The sequence below is a fragment of the Rattus rattus genome, chromosome 9, assembly GCF_011064425.1.
Source record: "Rattus rattus isolate New Zealand chromosome 9, Rrattus_CSIRO_v1, whole genome shotgun sequence".
Classification (NCBI taxonomy): domain Eukaryota; kingdom Metazoa; phylum Chordata; class Mammalia; order Rodentia; family Muridae; genus Rattus; species Rattus rattus.
In genome coordinates, this window is record NC_046162.1 from 54,476,635 (window position 1) to 54,500,996 (window position 24,362).

General features: G+C 43.1%; 3 protein-coding genes across 4 annotated transcripts; all 3 read right to left on the bottom strand.

Annotated features, from left to right (window-relative positions):
- Positions 1 to 1,513: 1,513 nt before the first annotated feature.
- On the bottom strand, positions 1,514 to 7,870 carry LOC116910319 (keratin-associated protein 4-12-like). Its single transcript, XM_032914183.1, has 3 exons — positions 7,366 to 7,870; positions 6,026 to 6,089; positions 1,514 to 2,066 (listed from the first exon to the last, which is right to left on the bottom strand). The coding sequence occupies exons 1-3, from the start codon at positions 7,868 to 7,870 to the stop codon at positions 1,514 to 1,516; spliced, it is 1,122 nt and encodes a 373-aa protein (XP_032770074.1).
- Positions 7,871 to 15,065: 7,195 nt separating this feature from the next.
- LOC116909582 (keratin-associated protein 4-12-like) lies at positions 15,066 to 15,620 on the bottom strand. Of its 2 annotated transcripts, none has more exons than XM_032913202.1 (2): positions 15,381 to 15,620; positions 15,066 to 15,326 (listed from the first exon to the last, which is right to left on the bottom strand). In XM_032913202.1, exons 1-2 carry the CDS (start codon positions 15,618 to 15,620, stop codon positions 15,066 to 15,068), a joined length of 501 nt encoding a protein of 166 aa, XP_032769093.1. The 2 variants fall into 2 exon arrangements, with proteins under 2 accessions (XP_032769093.1, XP_032769094.1); XM_032913203.1 differs by having other exon boundaries at positions 15,066 to 15,195; positions 15,283 to 15,620.
- Positions 15,621 to 22,837: 7,217 nt separating this feature from the next.
- On the bottom strand, positions 22,838 to 23,380 carry LOC116909503 (keratin-associated protein 4-12-like). The gene has a single exon (XM_032913108.1). The coding sequence runs from the start codon at positions 23,378 to 23,380 to the stop codon at positions 22,838 to 22,840; it is 543 nt and encodes a 180-aa protein (XP_032768999.1).
- Between the last annotated feature and the right edge of the window lie 982 nt (positions 23,381 to 24,362).

Sequence of the window (24,362 nt, forward strand, 5' to 3'; positions counted from 1 at the left end):
CTCCAGTGGATCTGATTGGCTCCATAGGCGCCAGGAACACATGTGGTGCACAGACATCCCTGTAGACAAAATGCTCACAAACCTAAAATACATTTAAAAAACTGTACACACATATGCATTCATTTAAAATTTAGAATGATAAAATAGAGGAAGTGAAGACATAGAATGAACGAACAAAAGAAAGAAAGGAAGAAAGAAAGAAAGAAAGAAAGAAAGAAAGGAAGGAAGGAAGAATCTCGATGCAAAACAAAGATAGAGCAGCAGTAATGGGATGGGTTTACTTGCTTGTCTAAGACAACTGAAAAGCCAGTCAGGAAGGGAACATAGGTTTGTGGATACTGGCTGTCAGGTAGGGGTGGAGATTAAGCCGGCTGGCATGTGGCAGAGAGGAGAGGCAGAGAGGAGAGACAGAGAGGAGAGGGAGAAGGTCTGTGCTGTTTTTCGAGTCTGGGGTATCCACATCATCTTTAAGCAAAGAGATACCCTGTCTTAACAACAACAAAAAGATCCTTTCCTTCTCTAGGGCTCAGGGAAATCAGCCCTTTAGTTACACCACCATGATGCTACCATTCCATATCCCAGTGTCTTCTTTCCTAGTCAGGGAATCTGTGTTGGTGTGGCAGAACTGTCTGGACTGGGAGGAGAAGCATCCTGGAAGTTAGTTACTTTAAATCAAAATCGTCTTCTACTTCATCTTTCCTCTGTTTACAAATGAGAGTTTACACACATAGAATGTTTAAGATAAACCCCATCTCTCACATTCATCCTCTGTCTTCATATTTAGCATGTTTCATGCTAATTGCGTTAAAAAATCAATTGACACCCGATCCTATTATCCTAGTAGTAACTATGAGTTGTATGCATATTCATAATGTCACACGTAGAACATGATTTATAGTTTTTCTAAAATGAATTTTCTACTTTTTATCCATGAAATTTTCAATTTTGTGTAAAGACGAAGGAGACAGTTGATGAGAAAAGACAAATGTAGTTAAGAAAAAGCTGTGTCATCCATCCTACAGGTATGGGCAAAACACAAGGTCTTCATGATGAAAGAGAAATATTAGAGATTGAGACAATCACACAGGTTTTCTAAGTGGGAAGTGGTGGTTTATTTTGACACAGTGGCACACATAATACAGGATGCCTGGAGGAGTAAGAATGATCAAAGAGCGTCTTCATTGAACAATTAAGTCAGGGACTATGAAGATCAACAACAGAGAACTATGGAAGTTGACCTGTGGACCCTTGAGATTTGTGACCTGGGCCTAAATGCTAAGAATCTGGGGATAATTTAATTTAGCAGCTAGTACAATAGAAGCAAATTCACACTTTAATAGGAAGTGAAGGTGCACATGAGGGATTTGGATTGAAGCTTAGAATAGCTGCTGTTGGGTCCAATAAAATACAGAGATGTAACTCAGCAAAGCATCCATCGAATACAACTCTGTATGCCCTTGTAGCCAACTATGGGGACAAAGGTGAAATAAAAGCTGGATCAAGGGATTGAGGTTCAGCAGCAGGGGGTGGCACAGCACATGGGGCGGGGGCAGGTGGAGATGACACAGGTGGGGCGGTAGCAAGTGCTTTGGCAGCCAACCTGACCACAGACTGGTCTCAGACAGCAGCAAGGGCGACAGCAGGGCCGGCAGCAGGGGCGGCAGCAGCTGGAACCACCACAGGAGGGTTGGCAGCAGCTGGAGATGCAGCAGCTGGGGCGGCAGCAGGTGGGCTGGCAGCACACAGACTGGCAGCACTGGGGCCTGCAGCAGCTGGACACACAGCAGCTGGGGCGGCAACAGCTGGGGCGGCAACAGCTAGAAATGCAACAGCTGGGACGACAGCAGCTGGGGCGGCAGCAGGTGGGCTGGCAGCACACAGACTGGCAGCACTGGGGCCTGCAGCAGCTGGACACACAACAGCTGGGGCGGCAGCAGGTGGTCCTACAGCAGGTGGTCTGGCAGCAGCTGGGCTGGCAGCAGCCTTGGCCACAGCCCTCCTCAGAGCAGACAGAGCCACAACAGGAGCTGACCATGGTGTCGGAGGTGAAGGTTCTGGGTGGGTTTCTGAGAGAGTGTGTTGAGAATCTAAAGGTCTCCTGTCTGGTATTCCCTTTTATACTCTGCTCAGCAAGTGGTGTCACCATGAGCAAAGCTCTTTTCCTTGTTTTTCTAACCAGGAAATTAATTAGTGTTATTAAGGCATAATCATGTTTGCAAGGTTAAATATTCCAGCATTTAGAAAGAGCATCATTTTCTCTCTCTACATTGTTATGATTCATGGAATTAAGGTGTGTGAAATGACACTCGTGTTTCTATTTATGTCTGTGTACCTTCTAAACTGGGACTAGCACATGATACATGTGTCACTTAGGCTTGCTTGATAATATTTTGAGAATGTCTCACAAAATGTTCTCTTTTTCTGCAGATAAGCATAAGCTATTGCCTGGTAGATCCCTGGTAAGGAGATGGGATGAGAGACTCGTCTGTGCAGTTACTTGTAAACAATCAGGGACAAGTGTATTCATAGCTTGTAATTATTCTACCCAGATGGTTAGCATTTTAGGGGCATTTTTTCAATGCCAAAGACTCATTTAGGGAGTCAACTTATCCTCCTAGGGATCCTCTCTGTGTGTGGCATATGAAGTGTGAGTGGGTTTGATCTGTCTCCAGATAAGCCAGAATATGCAGTGGATTCTGCTTTCTATAAAAAAAATTCCATGCAAAGCATCCTTGCCTGCCACTCCTTCAATAATTATGGGTTTGAGATACTCTACCTGGAGAATGAACGCATAGTAGACTTGGCTTGTTGTCCTATAAACACTGAAGTACGCTATGTTACAAAAGAATTTTGTCACAAATGTAAAGTTCGTAAGACCAGGATCTAGATCAAGAGTCACATGTTTATATCTCATCTACTTTTCATTGAAAAGCGAGATCTCAGAGATCATCATTGTTAGTGAGCGCTGGCCACGCTCCAGACCTGTCCATAATTTGTGGTCGTTGTAGTGAGTTTACTTTCCTAAGAACCCATAGGCATCAGGTCACTGTAGCTCATGCAGAAATCAGTTCAAGTTGTTCTAGCCTTCAGTAGCCCACTGAGCAGAAATAGCATTAACTATTATACCTTGAATTGTCCTGTTCTGTCTCCTCAGACTGGACCTTCTTTGGCTTCTTTCCAGAAAGTTCTTTTTACTTCAGGTCAATCAGCAGCCCCTCCCTCCTTCCTCTCCAGTGTTTTCTTTGGCATTATTGTATTAGTTTGTGGGGATTTAAACTTCTCCTTCTGCTTGTCTTTATTCTGGGAAGAGCCTAACTTGAGTCCATGACTGGGATATGAACATGTTCGACTGTCTCATCCCAAATGGTAACTCTTGAATTGAGTATTCATAGCTGTGTGTTACCACATCATCATCATGCTTGGTGATTTGCAGTCTTCATTGTCAGCTTGATGGGTTTTAGAATCTCCATGGAAACTTGCATCTGAGTGTATGGAGGAGAGTGTTTCCAGGAAGCTTTAACAAAGCAAGGAAGACTCATTCTGAATGTTGTTGATATGCCTCGCAGGCAGTGGTCCCATGCAGAATAAAGGGGGAAAGGCATCAGAGAACCGGTGTACATCTCCCTTTACTTCCTGACTCCCGGTGCATTGTGACTAGCCACTCCACACCCTCAGTGCCTACCTTTCCCATCATAAAGGGTGAAAGTTTATACTCATTCTTAAAGCTTCTTCTTTAAACTGCATTTGCCAGGTATTTGACCGTGAATTGGCTACACACCTCGTGTATGCTTCTCATAGTCCTAACGATGAAATACTCAAGAGTTACTTGGAATTGACTTCATAGCTTATGTCTGCTTCTCATAGTCCTAAAAAAATCCTTTAAAATGTAATTTTTTAAAATGCAAATTATTTTTGGGTTCCAAACTAATTTTTACAAAATGAGACATATCTGTTCCATGCAATTTTAGAAACACACTTTGCCAAGTTGCCAACAACCGCCCTTCCCGAAAATGCTGGAAGCCGCTACCAGTTAATCCCCTGGGTCCTCTTCTCCTGTTCCCTTTGGCCCCGAGGAAGGAAACCTCTAGAGACTTTTGTTACTTTAAAACTGACCAGGTAACCCAATGGTTGGGCAAATAATTTCCTTTCCTAATCTTAACAGTAGCCTTATCAGCATCCTCTGCTGATAGCAGAGGCTACATACTATAGGAGCCCAGAGAGACCTTCATGTTTGCCACTTCCTATCCACTCCACAGCCTGGTCCAAATCCCTATTCTCTCTGTGTCTCCTTCTCTTCCTCCTGAGATCCAGAAATCCCACCTTTTTCTCTTTGTCCAACGGTTAGCCTCTGCCGCCTTTATTGACACAATCAAGAAACAATTAGGGAACCAGATTTTAGTAGAAGCAAGGAAGTCTTGCTTCTGTCTTTCCTCTCTGCGTGCGCATTCTCTCTCCCCCATGAGTAGGACTTGCTTTTGATCGACAGATGCTGTTTGTACATATTTATGAATTACAGTGCTCCTGTGTATGTTAGGTAACGATTAACTCAGACTAATTAGCATATCAACTGACTTAAAAGGTTTACTTTTTTAAAAAAAATTAAATTGTCTTCACATTATTGTTTTAACACAAGTTCATATCTACTGTCAGCTTTGATGATTCCTCTTATACTCTGCACTCTCGGTTACGGTTTGCTTTGGTTTACTTACTGGACCACGGCCATGGCACCTTGCTACCTCTTCTGCAGCAATGGCTTCAGATGTTTCTTGTTGCACTTCAGCTATGCAATACTCAATTTTGTGGACACAATAGTTCATTTGGCTAGTCATTTACCGAGAAATGTTTAGGTCATACCAGGTTTTTGTTATAACAATGATACTTTGTATTTGAAGACAAGTTTTCATGGGGGGGGAGCACATTTTACTTTGTTCTGGTTTGGAGATTCCCCAAGTACAAGCTCTGCCTGACGGATTATTTAATTATTTCAAGGTCAGTCAGTTTTCCTGTGTGCTCTACGTTGACTTTCATTCTGATTCTTGCCTCTCCTGGAGCAATGGTTCTCAGCCTTCTTGATGCTGCAACCCTTTAATACAGCTCCTCATATTGTCATGACCCCTCCCCCACCAAACCACTAAATTATTCTCGTTGTCACTTCATAACTGACACCTTGCTACTGTTATGGATCTGAGTGTAAACGTTTGAGCCTTCTAATGGTATTAGGTGACCCCTGTGACGAGTTGTTCGCCTCTCAAAGGGTTATGACCGCTGTCCTTGTTTACACTTGGAGCATGTGCTCTATACTTATGTATTTATACCACCGTCAGCATAAGGATAAACCACAGTTCATCCACTCCAATGCCTTTTGGGTTAAAGTCCGCTCATTTAGCTATTTACCACAGCAAAGAGCTGAGGATTTAGTTCCATTTTGTGCCCTGTCCATGGGCATGCACTTTTGACTTCCTCTCCAAACTCAAGATTTCAGGTACTCTCTAGAATAGAAAGATAGTCATTATTAAGATGTCGTTAGTAAAAATGTCCCTTTGGGAGAATATTCCTCATTTTTTTTATCCCAAGTGGAACTCTAATGTTCAATGTCATCCCTCTGAGTAAAATTACAAGTAAAAATACTACGTGCGAATGGGCAGAAGAGGACAAAGGTTTTATTTTTATCTGCTCTGTTATTATTTCATTTTACTTTTTCTATGTATGGATGTTCTGCCCACACTCATGTCTGTGTTCCATGTATGTACCTAGTGCACACACAGGCCAGAAGAAGGTGTTGGATTCCTTGCAACTGGAGTTATAATCAGTTGTGAGCCACCACGTGGATGCTGGGAATCAAACCCAGGAACTGTGGAAGAGCAGCCAGTGCTCTTAGCCACTGAGCCATCTGTCCAGCCCCTGGACAAACACTGTGAAGGGAGGAGCACATCAGATGCTTTACTGAGAAACCCCACTATGGCATAGACTCAGGAGCAGAGTCCTGTGCATGCCAGCTCCTGCCGTCTGTTGTCTCCTCAATTACAATGGGTTCTGTGTTGAAAGCGCTCCATAAGTGATCTTTGAATGAGTGGTGAAGAGATTGGAATCTGAGAGCATCAATAGCAACAGACTCATTCAGCAGGTCCCCATGTCGAAAGGACATAGAAACAACCTCCACAAACCCCATGGGACTTTATGATGTGGACGTGCAACCTGCAGTTGGCCACAATTTGCAATAGACCACATTTTGTATGTTTTTCTCACAGGATCCGTTCCCTCCTTTGGGTTATGTTGTTGTCCTGTCAATGTATCTGGATTTGAAGACTTTTTATCAAAAGGAGAGGTGAGTCCTGGATGAAGTCCTACTCTATTTCAAGGACATTATAATCTGATATTGAAATATGCCTGCTTGATTAATTTTAAATCAATATGTGATATTGGTATACAAACTACTCACTTTCATCTTGGCACCTTTATACCTATGTGTCCACGTACTTTGTCTGCCTACTGAAGCTCTGCTCTAGATGGAGGAAGAAGTGATGCAGTCTTACAGGTAGTTTGCCTGTTAAGTAGCAAGACACTTGGGGAAAATTCAGACAGTGACTAATGGAACCTGAAAAGCAAGAAAGTTTCCTTGTGTGTTCTGTAGGTAAAATACACTTACTCTCTCTCTCTCTCTCTCTCTCTCTCTCTCTCTCTCTCTCTCTCTCTCTCTCTCTCTCTCTCTCTCTGTGTGTGTGTGGTGTTTGAATAGACCAGAAGTCAACCTCTGATGTCATTCAGCAGGGTCTGTCCACCTTAATTTTGAAACAGTCTCTCCCTGAGAACTGGGGTTCACCAGTTAACCTGGCTATCCCATAAGCCCAAGGGACTCTCTTGCTCTGTCTCCCCAAAACTGAATTTATGAACATGTACCACCACACCTGGCTTTTTCCATGTATTCTGGTGATAGAACTCATGTCAGAACTCTTGTCATCATGCTTGTGCAGCAAGTCCTTTACTGACAGAACTATCTCGCAAACCCCCCAAACACACTTGATATTTAAGACGAGTAGATGCCATCTTAAAAGAGCAATGGTCACACTGAATTTTTATTGCAGAGAAATGTGAGGTTTCCTTTAATACAGAATTAGATTACTGCAACTGCAAAGTCCTTTGGATAGGGCATGAAGGTTTCCAGTTGTCTGCTGGCTGAGTAAAATCTGTTTCCAGGTAAAATCCAGGATCCAGACACTATCCATGGTCTGGCTTCTCATCATAAAGCTGAATTATGCAGCACCAAAACACTTGGTGTGTTTCAAGTTGTAGCACATACACAGAAGATCTGAATCAATAGAGAGGTAAGTGGATCCATGCAAGGATCTCAGCAGCAAGGGGTAGCACAGCACATGGGGCGGGGACAGGTGGAGATGACACAGGTGGGGCGGTAGCAGGTGGTTTGGCAGCAGACTTGACCACAGACTGGACGCAGGCAGCAGCAGGGGCGGCAACATGGGCGGCAGCAGCTGGAGCCACAGCAGCTAGAACCACAACAAGAGGGTTGGCAGCAGCTGGAGATGCAGCAGCTGGGGCGGCAGCAGGTGGGCTGGCAGCATGCAGACTGACAACACTGGGGTCTGCAGCAGCTGGGTCTGCAGCAGCTGGACACACAGCAGCTGGGCTGGCAGCAGCTGGGTCTGCAGCAGCTGGGCTGGCAGCAGCTGGGTCTGCAGCAGCTGGGCTGGCAGCAGCTGGGTCTGCAGCAGCTGGATACACAGCAGCTGGGTCTGCAGCAGCTGGATACACAGCAGCTGGGGCGGCAACAGGTGGTCCTACAGCAGGTGGTCTGGCAGCAGCCTTGGCCACAGCCTTCCTCAGAGCAGACAGAGCCACAACAGGAGCTAACCATGGTGTTGGAGGTGGAGGTTCTGATTAGTACTGGAGTTGGAGTGAGTGTAGTGAATCTGAAAGTCTCAGTGCTTCATGTCCCCTTTTATACTCTGCTAAGGGTGCTGTGTCCTTAGCCTAGAGGATTTCCTAGTTGCTTTTCATTTCCCTGAAGAACTAGTCATCATGAAGTCAGATCATTGGTTTTCCTTTTTAAATACTTGAAGATAAAGAGAATAAGATTTCTTTTTCTGAGTGCATTAAGATTATTTTTTTCTGGTCTTTGTCACAAAATTACCTTCTTGACTTCCTTATTTGTTCACCCTGCTTCTTGGGTGGGTTCATCCCATGGATTGGGTAGCTGGTGTATGCCTGTGTTTTGTGTATCACTCATGATGCTACTTAAGCCAATTTGCCTCAAGATGCTCACATCTCTTTTGATGTCTAAAGAGAAGCATAATTGTAGTTGGGAAGTAGGGGGAAAGCTTATCTTTGTGAGATAGCTCCCTGTGAGCTGTGAGGAAGCGAATCTTGTCTGTGAGTCAGAGATGCTCATTAGATGATGGGCTGTCCAAAGTACTCTGAGGTATGCAGCAGAAACAATACTTCCTTTACCCTGTTTCAAATTGTCAAAAATGACAGCATATTGTAGAGGTGAGCTTGGGCTACACAGCTTTGGTTCCTGGTGGGTCACTCTCACAAACACACCCAGGAACTATCTGGATTCATGAATGGAACACATGCACACATGCACATATGCCCGTTAATTTTAAACTGCCTTGGCTATTTCAAAGGCTGAGCACTCCTAAGTCTTCCCCTGCTACCCTAGGCTCAATCAGGGAAGTAGCCAGTGGCCATTTACCTGAAATCTCACATGGTTGGTTGACTCTATCTCCTGCAGTTCATATGTCCATCTATCTCCCACTGCTTCATGGTGATCCGTTTCCTTCCCTCCTGTGTTCTGACCTGGCAACTCTAAGGGTGCTTGCTGCCCCATCTCCTTTTTCTAAGCCAATGGCTGCTGGCATTTTTATTGAACCATGGAGGGACATGCAGGGGACATGTTACTTCTGGATCAAAACAAAGGCAGAGAACAAGCAACAACAATAGTTTTTTGTTTTTGTTTTTGTTTTTGTTTTTGTTTTGTAGAAATAAGTTTTTAAGGAGAAAAGGAGAAGTCTGTGGTAGGGTGAGTTTGTAAATCCTGATGGGATATATTGGCTGGTATAACTAAATAATGAATTTTCATTGCCAGACCTTGGTGTTTAGTCTCAGGAATGAGTCAATGACCAAATAAGGGACAGGACCTTAGGGGCTAGGTTTAGGAATGTAATATAACAGTTCTTAGCAATGGAAAGAGATGGGTAAAGGGCAAAACCTGTTGGTGCCATGTTTGGCAGGCTTAGGTCTTTTAGAGAGCCTTTCCTTCCCACCTTTTTGTTTTATTATTGGGTGTTGGTTAAATGGGCGTCACTCTCTCTGGCTGCTTACTGCTGATATTGGGCGTTGTTGTTAGGGACCCAAGGGAACTGGAATGTTGGTCAGGGTCAGGAATAGCAGGCTGTGTCAGTTGATGTCCGGGCTCTGTGGGACCATCTGGGGCTAGGGAAGGGCTAGCAGCATTGGAGAAAGGATAGATGGGACTTTGTATTAGAGTGAAAGACTTGATGTGTGGAAGGAATGCTGTCCTGTGTTAAAGAGGGTTAGATGTGTTGTTATCTGGGTTACATAGTAGGAGAGCTGGAGGAACGTTGGGTGGTAAAAAGGCTGCCATCTTGTACCATTATTGTCCTTACTAACAACGGAGGGGTCAGTCTGCTGTGACTTGCAATGAACCAAGCCAACATGAGAGGATGAATGAGAGGCCTTGAGGGGGTTATAGGCATATGAGGAGTTAGTCGTTGAGTTGTCTTTTGTATTTAGAAATCCTCATTCCTCCCAGATGGCTGAGTATGTTATCAAGATGTAGAAAGCATATTTGGAGTCTGTATACACTGTTAATGATCTGGAACTATAGTGAGGGCTATTAACTGTGTCTGTTGATTAGTAGCCTGTGGGAGTAAAGATGTCACCTTTATAATGGCATCGTTTTAGACCCATACATATCCTGTGACATGGTGGTCATCTGACAGGACAGAATAAAAAGTATAGACAGAAGTAGGTAGTGGACACTCTTGTATGTGAGAGGGATTGAGGAGGAGGTCTTTGAGAGTCTCTGGACAGGAGTTAAGAGGGTCTGAGGGATGTTGGGGTAAAGGGATAAGTGTGGAGGGATGGAGGGGAGGACGGGTAAGAAATGTGAGTGATGTTTTTGATAAAAGAAAATGATTGTAGTCCTCTGTAGCAGGAGGTAGAGGAGATAGAGGAGAAGGAGAAGGAGGAGGAGGAGGATGAGGAGAGAGTGGCAGTTATATCTGAGAGGTGAATCTCAGAATTAATTTGTTAGATTTGGAGATGAGCGGAAAGGCTGCAACAAAAACATGTAGGCAGGGAGGTCAGTCACAGACCAGTGTTGTCTAGAGTTTGGGAGAGTTAAGTGACAGAGTCAAAAGTCAGTCCTAGAAAGTGTTCCAAGACCTCCAGGGCATAACCTTGAGTTTGTTTATTTGTTTTTATTTTGTTCTATGAAGTGTAATTATGGAAACATCTACACAGATTTGGGAGGCAGAGTGCTGGGGTGCAAAGCAGGGTGATTTTTATTTTTATTTGAAGATTTGTTTGTCATTGGGAAGATGAGGCTCATGGGCAGATCGAGAGAAACTTAGTATAGAGGATATACTAGAAGTGATTATCCAGGTACCTCTGAGCAGAGGAAGTTGGCCATCTTCCCGAAGGAAAGCAGTTTGGATTTTGTTGAGGGTGGAGATAAGGAGCTAAGATGGGCAAGGTGGTCTAAAGGGAGGAGTTTATTGGGATGAGAGAGAATACAAGTTGGGTTACTTGAGGAGAGGAAAGTTGAGCATTGGAAGGTAAGATATAATAACCTTTGGAGCTGAGGAAACTGAGGAATGAGGCAGTGTTAGATTGGCTATTTGACAGCAAAGAACTGCAAAGAAGGAGGTCATCCACATGCTGAAGCAGACTGAAGGGAAAAACAGGAAGCTAGGCCAGGTCCATAGTGAGTGCCTGGCTGGAAAGGTCGGGGTATCTTTGAATCCCTGGGGAAGGACAGTCCAGGTCAGTTGTCAGGATTGTTGAGTATTAGGGTGTGTCCAAGTGAAGGCAAAAAGATACTGAGAATGCCTACCTAGGGATAGTGAGGAAAAGGTATCCTTAATGTCTGGAATAGAAAAGTGAATAGTGCTACTGGTGATATCAGATAGGATAATGTAAGGGTCAGGAACCACAGGGTGGAGTTGGATGATTACACTGTTAGTGGAGTAAAGGTCTTTGACTAGGCAGAAAGTTTTATTAGGATTTTTTTTGACTGTCAATATGTGAGTATTGTAGGGTGAATTGGTGAGGCATAGAAAACACTTGGCTAAAAGGGACCAAATGATGGCTTTGAGGCCAATGAAGTTGGTTTAGGGTTAAGGGTAGTGGGTGTGGAGATGTAGGCAGAAGGCTCTTTGAGCTTAATAGAAAGGGTTTTATGATGTTCAGAAAGGGAAAGAGAGGGAGTTTGGGGACTTTGGAGAGTCAGAGTATACAAATGGGGGCTGCAGAAAGGAAAAGGAAGGATGTGGGTGTATGTTTGTAGCAGAAGGCAACTTTTATGTTAATTATGGAAAGGATAGCTCTTTTTAATGAGGGAACAGGGTGTGTGGAGAAAGGCATGGGAGAAGGAAAAGCCTTTGAAGGAACAAGGGTGGAGCCTGAGGGACCTGAGGGACCCCTCTGTAGTCACCGCATGAGTGTTTTCCACTTTATGTTTTCTGGAAACATCTCAGAATGATGAGTTTGTCCTCCAGAGAAGATACTTTTCCTATAAATGGATGGAAATGATATCCAGGAACTGAGTGGGAGAATGTGGGAAAGATACTTTTAGGAAGTTTTAGTCTATAACTCTGTTTCTTCAGACCCAAAAATTAATCTTCACACTTTCCCACGCTTATAGAAACATCCATGCATAGGCATTTTAAAACATTTTCCGTGTGTGTGTGTGTGTGTGTGTGTGTGTGTGTGTGTGTGTGTGTGTGTGTATGCTTCGCTCATTTTGAAGTTCATGCAGATATTTTTGATATTCAAAGTGACAACAGGCTTGAAAGTATTTTAGTGGACTATTCTGAAAGGCTGGCTGTTTTTTTTTTAATTATTAAGTTATTATTTTACTTTACATCTTGATCTCAGTTTCCCTGTCCTCTCCTTCCAGTCCCTTCCCCTCATCTCCCCTGCCCCACACCCACCCCTCTGTCCCTTCTCCTCAGGAAAGGGGAGACCTCCCATGGATATTAAGCAGCCTTTGCATATCAAGTTGCATCTTGCATCTGCTTCTATTGAGGCTAGACAAGGCAGCCATGTTAGGGACTGGGATTTAAGAACAGGCAACATAGTCAGAGACAAACCTGCTCCCTCTTTAGGAGTCCCACAGGAAGACTCAGATTGCATAACTATTACATTCGTGCAGAGGGCTGGGGTCCATCCTATGCATAATCTCTGACTGGCAGTTTAGTGTCTGTGAGCTGCTATGGGCTCAGGTTAGTTCATTTTGTAGGTGTTCTTGTGGTGTCTTGATCCCTTTGGTGCCATCAACCCATCCTCCTCCTCTTCCACAGGATTCCCCAAGCACTACTTAATATTGGGCTGGGTCTCCGCATCGGTTTCTGTCAGTTACTAGGTAAAGTCTCTCTGATGACAGTTATGTGAGACTCCTGTCTTCAAATATAGTAGAATATTACTAATAATATCAGGAGTGAGCTCCCTCTCATGGCATGGGTCTCAAGCAGGTCAAGACATCAGATGGCCCTTCCCTCAAATTTTGCTCCATCTTTTACCCTTGTACATCTTGTACACAGGACAAATTGTGGATCTAAGGTTTCATGGCTGGGTTGTAATCTCAAACCCTCCATTTGGAAATCTTGTTTGGTTACAGGAGATGGCCAGTTTAGGCTCCATATTCCATATTGCTAGGAGTCTTGATCACCCTCCTAGATTCAGAAAGAACACAGAACACAGATATCAGAACACAGAAGGATCTCCTATGCTCTTGGATCAGTAGGACTGACAGAGTAAAAATGGCTATCCTGTCAAAATCAATCTACAGATTCAACACAATTACCATTAAAATTCTAACACAATTTTTAAAGACCTTTATATGGAAAAACAAAAACTCAGAATAGCTAAAGCAATTCTGTACATTAAAAGAACTTCCCAAGGTATCAATTCCCTGATTTTAAGTGGTAGTACAAAACAACAGTAGTAAAAACTGCATGGTACTGGCATGCAAGTTGATCAATGTAATTGAATCAAAGAACCAAAAGTAAATCCTCACATCTATACACACTTGATTTTTGACAAAGCTAAAACTATACAAAAGAGGAGAAAATCATCTTTGGCAAATTTTGCTGGTCTGACTGAATGTCTACATGTAGAAGAATCCAAATGGAACCATATCTATCACTCTGTACAAAACTCAAGTCCAAGCAGATCCAAGACTTTAACATAAGTGAGAAACAGCCTTGAACACATTGGCAAGGAGACAGCTTCCTGAACAGAACACCAAAAGCTTGGACACTGAGATCAACAGTTAATAAATGGGTCCTTATAAAACTGAAAAAGCATCTGTAAGATAAAGGACACAACGGCAGACTACAGAATGGTAAAAGATCACCAACTCCATATCTGACGGACATCTGACATCCAAAGTATATAAAGAACTCAAGAAACTAAACACTGTCAAACTGAATAACCCAAGTAAAAAAATGGAGTACAGTTGTAAACAAAGAATTCTCAAAAAAGGAATCTCTAATGTTTGAGAATCATTTAGAGAGATGTTCAACATCCTTAGTCATCAGAGAAAAGAAATGCAAATCAAAACAATACTGGCTGTAGTTTTAATAATAGGTACACATTGTCTTTGTTGGTTACTTTTGTTTATTTTTTATCCTTTGATGGTTTCATTTCTGTGTGTTTTAGTTTTCTTTATTCTCTTCGACCAGTCTCAATCCCCTCCCAGACCCAGAGTTCCCTCCTGACTAGCCAGCCCCTTCCTTTTTCATGCCTTTGTTTGTGGGTATGACATAGAGAGTGTAAGCAAGGCTGCTAGAATGAGCGTGACTAGGAGGTGATTTCTTGGAACAGAGTGCCTGTGCCTCTGAAGAAAGGAGGCATCTCTCAGGCCTCATCAGAGAAGGTTCTCTTTGTAGTTGACACAAGCAGTTAATGCAGACTCAAAAAATATCAAAATGGAGGATACGGGACTGCAGAAACTTCATTGAATCACACTTGGATGTGTGGAGGCACACACACACACACAATGCATACACATAATCACACATGCACATCCACATAAATACACACACTGCTTAGGGAGCATCATGAAAAAGAGAGTGGAAAGAATAAAGTCAGTGTCTTCTGAATGGGGCCGGTTGGTGTACTCATGGGTTCACTGCGACTGACTAGTTCCCTCTTTTCTGCAAATTTTTAACTCACCGTATTGGACATTTTCTGAAGTTGTGACTGCAGGATCAGGAAAGTTTGGTGTAATCATGCTTTGTATAAAGTTTTCATTAGTCAAAGATAGTAGTTATAAGTCAACAGACACAAAGAACCCATATGTTTCTATTCCAATTAAATGAATTTTATTTATAAATAACAGCAGCAAGATACAGAGATGTCACAATTAAAGGGAAATAGGACAGCACCAGAGACTTTCAGCTCTGAAGGTCTGACCTGACCTTACAGGTGCTGGATGCATTTCCACATTTGAGCTGAAAAGACCTGACCTCTTGTTAATTTCTTTTCAAAATACAGTATTTTGTCTTAGTTATTTAAGTGTTTTGTACTTGCATACAATGGATTTTGATCACATTAATATTTCTACTCCTCCCTCTAACCCCGCCAGGAACCACTCCCATCTCCTTTCATATTAATTTCTTCACCTCCAATTCCATATTTTAGCCTGAAATGACATAGAAGTCACCAAAGGTAACTTTCCTGAGTCTGGGGTGTGGACACACAGTTGTCAGGAAAGGGCTCTCTTAAGACGGTTATGAGGTACACAGGTCTATTTTCATAATAAAGAAGGCAGAAAAGAGTGGGTGTGTTCAAGAAAGTGCTCAGCAGCAGGGGGTGGCACAGCACATGGGGCGGGGACAGGTGGAGATGACACAGGTGGGGCGGTAGCAAGAGCTTTGGCAGCAGACCTGACCACAGACTGGTCTCAGACAGCAGCAAGGGCGACAGCAGGGGCGGCAGCAGGTGGAGCCACAGCAACTGGAACCACCACAGGAGGGTTGACAGCAGCTAGAGATGCAGCAGCTGGGGCGACAACAGCTGGGGCGGCAGCAGGTGGGCTGGCAGCACACAGACTGACAGCACTGGGGCCTGCAACAGCTGGACACACAGCAGCTGGGCCTGCAGCAGCTGGACACACAGCAGCTGGGGCGGCAGCAGCTGGACACACAGCAGTTGGGGCGGCAGCAGCTGGGGCGGCAGCAGGTAGGTTGACAGCACACAGACTGGCAGCACTGGGGCCTGCAACAGCTGGACACACAGCAGCTGGGGCGGCAGCAGGTGGTCCTACAGCAGGTAGTCTGGCAGCAGCTGGGCTGGCAGCAACCCTGGCCACAGCCCTCCTCAGAGCAGACAGAGCCACAACAGGAGCTGACCATGGTGTCAAAGATGGAGGTTCTTGGTGAGTTTACAAGTGAGTGAGTTTAATGTTTTGGAGCCTCCTTGCTGGAGGTCCCCTTTTATACTCAGCTAAGTTGTTGCTGTAATTATGAAAATATTATTTCCTTGTTTTTGTTTATATGATACAAATGCAACTTAATAGGTTGAAGTTTTCCAGTAAAAACTACCAGTATGTAGGAAATAATGACTCCACTTTTCTCATGTTTCCTGGTTTTGCCTATGAATCACCTCCCTCACTTTCCCCCATAATTTCAGTATTCCATGACACCAGTCCCTGCTTGTCATGTGACATGGGAGAGTCATTGTCTGTGCTGCAGTCCTCACCCGAACATGTATTCAGAGGAGCTTCTGATGGAACTGGAATCTGCAGTCGATAAATGCTGGCTGCAGTCAGGTGCACCACTGGAATGAAACAGGAAGTGAAGTCATCCTCTTCAAAAGAGAGAATTTAGGGCGCTTATGATCCATGCATACATCGTAGGAGCCCACTGACCTCGTGAAATTCCTAAGGCCTTCCAATATGAGTGTGTCTCCACGTCCTGGTGCACCATGAGACGATTAACCATGACTCATGAATCAGTATTTTAATGTCCCACAGATCTCTGGGACTGAAATCTGGTTTTAGAGTTGCTTTCCAGGCTAATCGAGAGTAATATACATAATTACTTTAAATGCATTCTTCTGGAACACTAAGACATTTTATTATCATGTTATATTGATATTTACCAAAATATTTTCATATGTTCTAGAAGTTTTTTTTAATCTGGTTTGTGTTTAATTTTTAGAGACATTAAGATGAATTCAAGACCTATTTTCAATCTTACATGGGCTTACACAGAAATTACATTCATAGAGTTTACATCAGACACCAGGATTCTAGAGAAATACTTCTTTCAACTGTGGTGTGGTGACTTGAATAGGACCGGTCTACATAGACTCATGTGTGTGAATACTTGGCCCATAGGGAGTGGCAATATCAGGTGGTGTGGCCTTATTGGATGAAATGTGTCATCGATGGTGGGCGTTGAGGTCTCCTATGCTCAAGCTACACTCAGTGTGGGGCACAGTCTCCTTCTGTTGCCTGCGGATCATGATGTAGAACTCTCAGCTCCTTCTCTAGCACCACATCTGTCTGCTTGCTGCCATGTTTCCCACTGTGACAATAATGAACTGTCTCTTAAAGAAATAAAACCCTAAGACACTTGGTAAGAGAAACTGCTCACTATGGGTGACAGTCAACCCAGAGTCTTATGGCCCCCAACAGGACATCTCTATATATCACATCTAAGGCTTAAGGAACCTGGAAGAGGTGATGTAGAGAACGTAAAAGCTGGAAGAAGGGATGGGGGACTGTAAATCATTGTCTTCTGCCCATGGCATCATCCTGGTGCTCACGAACTCACAGTGGCTGTGATGACTAGCACAAGATTCATACAATCTAGCATGAAGAGAGAGCCTCAAACAACCTAAGCCCTCCCTAAGAGGTCATTAACAGCTAAAGGCTACTGGAGGAACAGATAAGGAAGTAGGAGAGGCCAAGGAAGAAAGAAGAAATAGGTCAGTGGTATAGGTGTGTATATCAGGAAGTAAACATATGATCAAAACATATCACATGCATGTATGTAAGTAGCAAAGAATAAATACAAAAATAATGGTTTATGGGTCTGTCCTAGGTCCTCGTCATACATGTTATTGTTGTCTTGCTGGGTGTTCTTGTAGGACTCCCAAGAGTGGGAATAGGGGTAGGTGTGACTCTTTTGCCTGCCCCTGGGACCCTTTTCCTACTGGATTTCCTTGTCCACCCTTGATATGAAGGTTTCTACGTAGTCTTATTGTAACTTGTTATGCCATGTTTGGTTGCTGTCCCTGGGTGGCCTTCTCTTTTCTGAATGGAAATGAAGGAGAGGATCTGCGGAAGGGGAGGTGGAGATGATGATGGGGGATTGGGAGGAGAGGAGAAAGCAGAAACTGTGGTCTGGACGTAATGTACGAGAGAAGAAGAAAAACAAAATGCTTGGTGTTCAAAGCAAAGCTTCACATAATGATGTGATCTCTTTTAGTGCTATAAGAACTCATGTTTAAAAATTACTTAAGGGACTCAGTAGATTGAGTAGCTGACTACGACAGATGACTTTTCCTATATCAATTAAAACAATCAAGAGAGTCTCCCATAGACAAGCCCAAAGGTTAACCTGATCTAGGTAGTCCCTCATAGAGACTGGCTTCCCACACGATTCTAGACTGTAAAAATTTGACAATTAAAACCAATCATTATAGACACCATTAAAAAGCAGTAACTTCTTTTATGTAATCTGGTATATCTCTGGATTTGGTTTTAATTCTACTAATGATTTTCTATGTACCAGTGCCACAGCAATTAATGTATAGAATTAATTTTCTTATGATGGTTCCTAAATCCAGTCTACTGTTATGGCAATATGCTAGTGTGTGTGTGTGTGTGTGTGTGTGTGTGCATGTATACATATATATGTATATATGTGTGTGTATATACATATATATGGGTATATATGTATATATATGTGTATATATGTATATATATGGGTATATATGTATATATATGTGTATACATCTATATGTGTGTATATATGTGTGTATATACATATATATGTGTACATATGTATATATATGTGTATACATATATATGTATATATATGTGTGTGTGTATATATATGTGTGTATATATACATGTATGTGTGTATATATGTATACATATATATGTATACATATGTGTGTATATATATGTGTTTATATACATATATGTATATATGTATATATGTATACATATGTGTGTATATATGTGTGTGTATATATATATGTGTATGTATATATGTGTGTATATATATGTGTGTATATATGTGTGTATATACATATATGTGTATATATGTATATATGTGTGTATATATATGTGTGTATATACATATATATATGTATATATGCGTGTGTGTGTGTGTGTGTGTGTGTGTGTGTATAACAAAGTAATAAGCATAGTAAGGTCCTGAGAATATGACTGGACCTTGGGCAGACTGTATTGACATAGCAGTTTCTCTAGGCTTATGGTTCGTGTAAAGTATTATACATTAGTTCCAGTGAGGTAACTGTAGGAGCCACCTTCTTTGTTCAGGGAGAATTGTCTGTTAATCTTTGGGAACTGTCTTCCTTACATCCTGGCCACTCCAATGGAAAAGGATTTGGGGAGGATTAAAAATCCCCTTACAGCTATTGCTTAGAGCATCTTTTGTTGCTCCCCTGTAGTTCTTTATACTGTACCCTGTAGTTCTGTTTATTATCTAGATGGCCTTGAACAACCATACATGTACATATTTAGAACTACAAGTTGAACAAAATGAGAGCCAGGGGTAGTTAGCATTTTATTAATTTATAAAACATAGCCACTATATTTTTAGGCAAAGCCGATATGGCCAATAGCAACAATAAATGGACTCAGGAGGTGGTATGTCTATAATTGTGCACTTATATACATGTGACAATAATAATAAAAGAAAAAGAGACCATTAATTTGAGAATGGGTAGAAGGGCAGGAAAGGGTTTGGAGGGAGGGATATGGATTGGAGGGGAGGAAGGAAAGGGAAGGGGAAATGATGCAATTACATTTTAACTAGAGGTTAAATTTTAAAAAATAAAGTAAGATTGAACTAATGTTGAAAAATAAAATTGGAAAAGTGAAATAAAATAAAGTTTCATTTTTGTTTGTAAATATAATATCACCATTTTTCCAAACAAAAGCATGGTTAGGCCAATCGCAGCAATACCACAGTCCCTGGTACTAACTTCTGTCTTAGGATTTCTTTTGCTGGGAGGAGGTACCATGCCCAAGGGAACTTTTATAAAGGATACCATTTAATTGGGACTGGCTTACATGTTCAGAGGCTTAGTGTATTATCGTCAAGGGGAGCGTGGCAACATCCAGGCAGGCATGGCGCAGGAGGAAATGAGAGTTCTGCATCTTGATCTGACTGCAGCCAAGAGGAAACTGACCTTCTGCACTGGGCAGATCTTCCAAGCCCATTTCCACAATGACACACTTCTTCCAACAGGGCTGAACCTCCTAAAAGTACCACTCCCAATGGGCCAAGCATATTTTTTTTTTTTTTCCGGAGCTGGGGACCGAACCCAGGGCCTTGCGCTTCCTAGGTAAGCGCTCTACCACTGAGCTAAATCCCCAGCCCCGGGCCAAGCATATTTAAACCACCACAGTAGTATTTCTGTCACAAACAAACAAAACCAAGCAAACACAAAACTCAAAATACAGAGAGCCTATGTTACGTGCCAGCCCCTATGATGAGCATATTACATAGATGAAACCTTTAAATCTTTGAAAGGTATAATGCGTCATCTATATTTTATAGACCAGGCTGAGACCTGGAGAAGTCAGTAGCCCCCTCTATGGCACAGTGAAAGTGTCTTGGGCTGTCCTGACTCCATTCCAGGTGAGAAGAACAAAGAACCCCAGCTCCTATGGATGTTCTTCTATATTGGTGGTGAGAAAAGTGGTCTTGGTATGAAGTGGAAAAAAATGAATACATGTGCACACACACAATAAAGTATTTAATGCATCAAGAGATTTTAGTAAGATGGGAAATAGCTCTTAACTGAGAACTCATGGAAACAATGCTTTATGAGAGCATCCTAATTAAGCTGGCACTCAGAATGCAGACATGGCCTCTCTAAAAATAGATATGCTCAACTTGGGTTAAAAAAATCTCAACATTTGTACTTACTCTTACTATTTCCTATAGGAAACAAATTCAGTTCTGGATATTATATCAAAGAGGACTTAGCAGCCAAGAGTCCCATTTTTCCAGGCATTGGGGTAGGTTTAATGCATTTTATGTGACTAATGGAAACATCCATGGCGTGACAAATATTTCAAGCAGAAATCAACAGCAAGGAGATTTCTCGGTAGGGGCAGAGGATGTAGGCTGGGCAGTGGTGAGTGGTATAACAGAATATTCGACCATATGCTGGGCATAGCAGTAGGGCAGCAGCAGCTGAGCCAGAGGAACCGGAACCGCCACAGGTAGGCTGACAGCAGCTGCAGCTGCAGCCCCTCTCCTGGCAGCAGCTTCTCTGCTATAGCTCTGTATGGAGCAGACAGAGTCACACCAGGAGCTGACCACACACAGTGTCAGAAGCTGGGACCTGGCAGGGTTTCCAAGAGAATGAGGTTCTAGGGTTCAGAAGTCTCCTGCAGTACAGGCGGCCTCTTACACATCATGTGAACATGCTCTCCTTATTTTTATTTGCTGCCTAGATGAGTAATTATCTGTTTGAGTAATGCTGTTTACCCACTTAATGGCTTAATTTACTAGAGACGGAATTTTCTTCTCGAATTCTAATAAATTCTGTCGGTCTGTTCCCCTTCTGACTCACATTTGATTCGTATGTGAATTGTTTTTGTCTCCCTCTCAGAGGGCTGTCATGTGAGTCTCTGCACTTGAGAGTGCAGCCCTTTTCCTCTCTGTCTGTATCTTTTACCATAATGATGACTGTGCACGCATATTCTTTAGTGTGTAATTTTCTCACTAACCAATGGGAATGATGCTCATAGTTGTGGCATTTTGTAGGACAAGAGGAAAAGGTCTTTTCAGGTCATCTTTTTGAGTAATTAGCATACTGATATATGCTAATTAGCAATGATTATGGTGATGTATGCATGTGCAATGTTAATGGCACCTGTGCCACTGAAATGGATTTTGCCATGCACTATAATTTAAGCACATTCTCCTCCCATCCCAAATCTTCCCTGGTATTTCCCATCTCCCTAAACATCCAACTTTATTCTCTTTCTCTACCTCTGCTCTGGCAAGTGCAGAAGACCCCCAAAAGATGCTATGCTCACATGATAGCGTGAGGCCCAATTCAACTGGCCTTCTGTTCTCTCAGTAATTGTACTCAGTGGGTAGAGCTGCTCTCAGTAGGAGTTATGTGCTGTATATGCATCTCTCCCTCCACACACGGTGGAGGCCTAAGGTAGTGACTCTGAGCAACAGAGCAAAAGCCCAGCCACCTTGTCCCCAGGAAAGGCAATTACACTCCAGCACCTCCTGGAGATTGGAAAAGTAAGTTTTATTAAAGTGGTTTGGGCTTAGCGGTTTCTGGTATCCTGTCTTGCTTCCATAACTCTCTTTCAGATTGTGTTAGAGAGGATTTGCTTATTAGACTTTTCTTTGGGCAAAAATTCCTGTGTCTCGTTGTGGTTTTAGGGAATCCCACTTAACTCACGTACCATAAGGTGGCACCCCTTTAAAGCTCTTGTAGAGTGTTACTGCCATGGACATTGTTCTCTGGGCTCAGGCCCAGTAAAGGGGCAAAATGGACAACTGAAGTGCAAAACTTGCAAGAGGAAAGAGAAACATGATAGAAGATTGGTAGTTAAGTGGGAAGCGATCCAAAGGCAACAGCATTCAGGATGACCAACCATGTTGTGTGAAAAATGTGTAGAAAGTCAGCAACACTGAGACTAGGAAGAAGGGGATTAGGAGGAGGTGGTTCATTTGAGAAATAGTTCAGGATGTGAAGAAAGCCAGTGTAGAGCTCATGAGAACAGGACAGCCTGGCAGGGGCTGGCTTCCATGAGAACATGGGACCGAGACATGTTCAGTGATTGGATGTGTTCACTTCCTTCCTTTCTCTGCTTGCTCTGGGTCCCAGGCTTCAACTCTCCTGCCCAGAGCTTCTGTCTCTGCCAGCAAAAGCCCAAGTAGAGAGAACCATGTGACTGTGCCACGGAAACACCTTCCTGTATTACAGCAGGAGCACAGCGGAAACAGCATAGTTAATCTATCTCTGGGATTTTCATTATTTTGAGAAGAGCTAAAAAAATTTGACAGCTGAGTGTAATTAAAGGTGAAATAAGGAGATATGATGCATTTACTTTTAGATGTCTAAAATTCAGGTTTATTTGATATATAGAAATACATATATAAATATGACATAAGCATCAGTATGGGAGTAGCATGATAGATTACAAAGAAAACACAAATTTGCTTTTATTTGAGAAAGAGACCTGGTTGGGGAAGAAACTGAATGCATTTGGAGGTCTAAATCAAGTTCACACAGAGGCTTTGATTGGCCTCTTTGTGATTGTCTCACTCATGGTCTACACATTAGGAGTGGTCAGTGACAAAGAACAGGAGACTGTGAGTGACAGTGCTCAGCAGCAAGAAGCACTGGAGCATGCTGGGCGGCAGCAGGTGGTCCTGCAGCAGGTGGTCTGGCAACAGATGGGACGGCAGCAGCTGGAGATGCAGCACTGAGGTCTGCAGCAGCTGGGGCGGCAGCAGCTAGAAATGCAGCAGCTGGGGCGGCAACAGGAAGGCCTGCAGCAGCTAGAAATGCAGCAGCTGGGGCGGCAACAGGAAGGCCTGCAGCAGCTAGAAATGCAGCAGCTGGGGCGGCAGCAAGAAGGTCTGCAGCAGCTAGAAATGCAACAGCTGGGGCGGCAGCAAGAAGGCCTGCAGCAGCTAGAAATGCAACAGCTGGGGCGGCAGCAGGGAGGTCTGCAGCAGCTAGAAATGCAGCAGCTGGGGCGGCAGCACAGAGACTGGCAGCAGCTAGGTCTGCAGCAGCTGGACACACAGCAGCTGGGACGACAGCAGGTGGTCCTACAGCAGGTGGTCTGGCAGCAGCTGGGCTGGCAGCAGCCTTGGCCACAGCCCTCCTCAGAGCAGACAGAGCCACAACAGGAGCTGACCATGGTGTCGGAGATGGAGGTTCTGGATGGGTTTACAAGAAGGTGGGTTGGAAGGTTTGGAAGTGGGAGTCTCCCTGCCCACATCCCCTTTTATACCCTGCTGAGGGGCTGCTGTCCCCACATGCCACATTCTTTCCCTGTTATTGTTTGTGTTGATAAATAGGTGATTATCCCATTAAGCGAGCTTCTTTTCCTGACTGCATTTTCAAGGTGAATGGAAAATGTGATTTTCCTGGTGTTGGAGTTCATTGTCAGTTCTCGATGACCCATCTTCTAAATAGGTTTTTTGTCTGTTTGTTTTAATTTCTTCCAAGAGACCTGTCACCTGACATTCTGTATCCCAGTGCCACACATCTCAGTGTCATTCTTGTGGTACTTCTTCCCTTCCTGTAAGTAGTTACATTCTTGTTTACTTATATAATTGCTTCTGGTGACCCCAGAAGAGAAAGATGTTTTAAGCTGATGGCTCATACATAATAATAGGTCAGGTGAGCAAGGAAAGACCACTGGCTCAGGAACGGGAATGTATTAGGACATTCTTATTGGCCCTTGTTGGTGGCGATGTTGTTACAGACCTTAGCTCTCTAGGGATGATGGCAGTGATAAGATTGTAGAGAATCACATCCAGATGACATCATTTACCTGGAAGAATGGATGTGTGTATAATGCCTTATGAAGAACAAGTTAGGAATGGCAACTGAGACAGAGTGGAATGTAACTCAGAGGCACCCAGGGATATCAGTAGTAACATTTTATGTTCCTCACAACAGACTGAAAGCAGACAAAACTGGTACGGCCAGAACTTCTGAATTCAGGTCTCTGTATCTATATGTGTGTGTGTGTGTGTGTGTGTGTGTGTGTGTGTGTGTGTGTGTGTGTGTGTGTACATATGTATAGCTAAAATATATTAATAGTATTAGATAACCAATTAGTGTGCTTTTCTCTGGGAAAGACAATTTCCATCACTCTAAGTATTCCTTTGTTT

Excerpts from the sequence above, each read along its gene's own strand:
- LOC116910319 (XM_032914183.1), bottom strand. The coding sequence starts at position 7,870 with ATGGTTAGCTCCTGTTGTGGCTCTGTCTGCTCTGAGGAAGGCTGTGGC. Across the intron at positions 6,090-7,365 it reads CTGTCCCCGCCCCATGTGCT|ATTCCAATCTCTTCACCACT; the intron begins GTGCTACCCCTT and ends TGATGCTCTCAG. Across the intron at positions 2,067-6,025 it reads CTTTCAACACAGAACCCATT|AAACCCACCCAGAACCTTCA; the intron begins GTAATTGAGGAG and ends ACACTCTCTCAG.
- LOC116909503 (XM_032913108.1), bottom strand. The coding sequence starts at position 23,380 with ATGGTCAGCTCCTGTTGTGGCTCTGTCTGCTCTGAGGAGGGCTGTGGC.
- LOC116909582 (XM_032913202.1), bottom strand. The coding sequence starts at position 15,620 with ATGGTCAGCTCCTGTTGTGGCTCTGTCTGCTCTGAGGAGGGCTGTGGC. Across the intron at positions 15,327-15,380 it reads GCTGCCGCCCCAGCTGCTGT|TGCTGTCAGTCTGTGTGCTG; the intron begins GTGTCCAGCTGC and ends TGCAGGCCCCAG.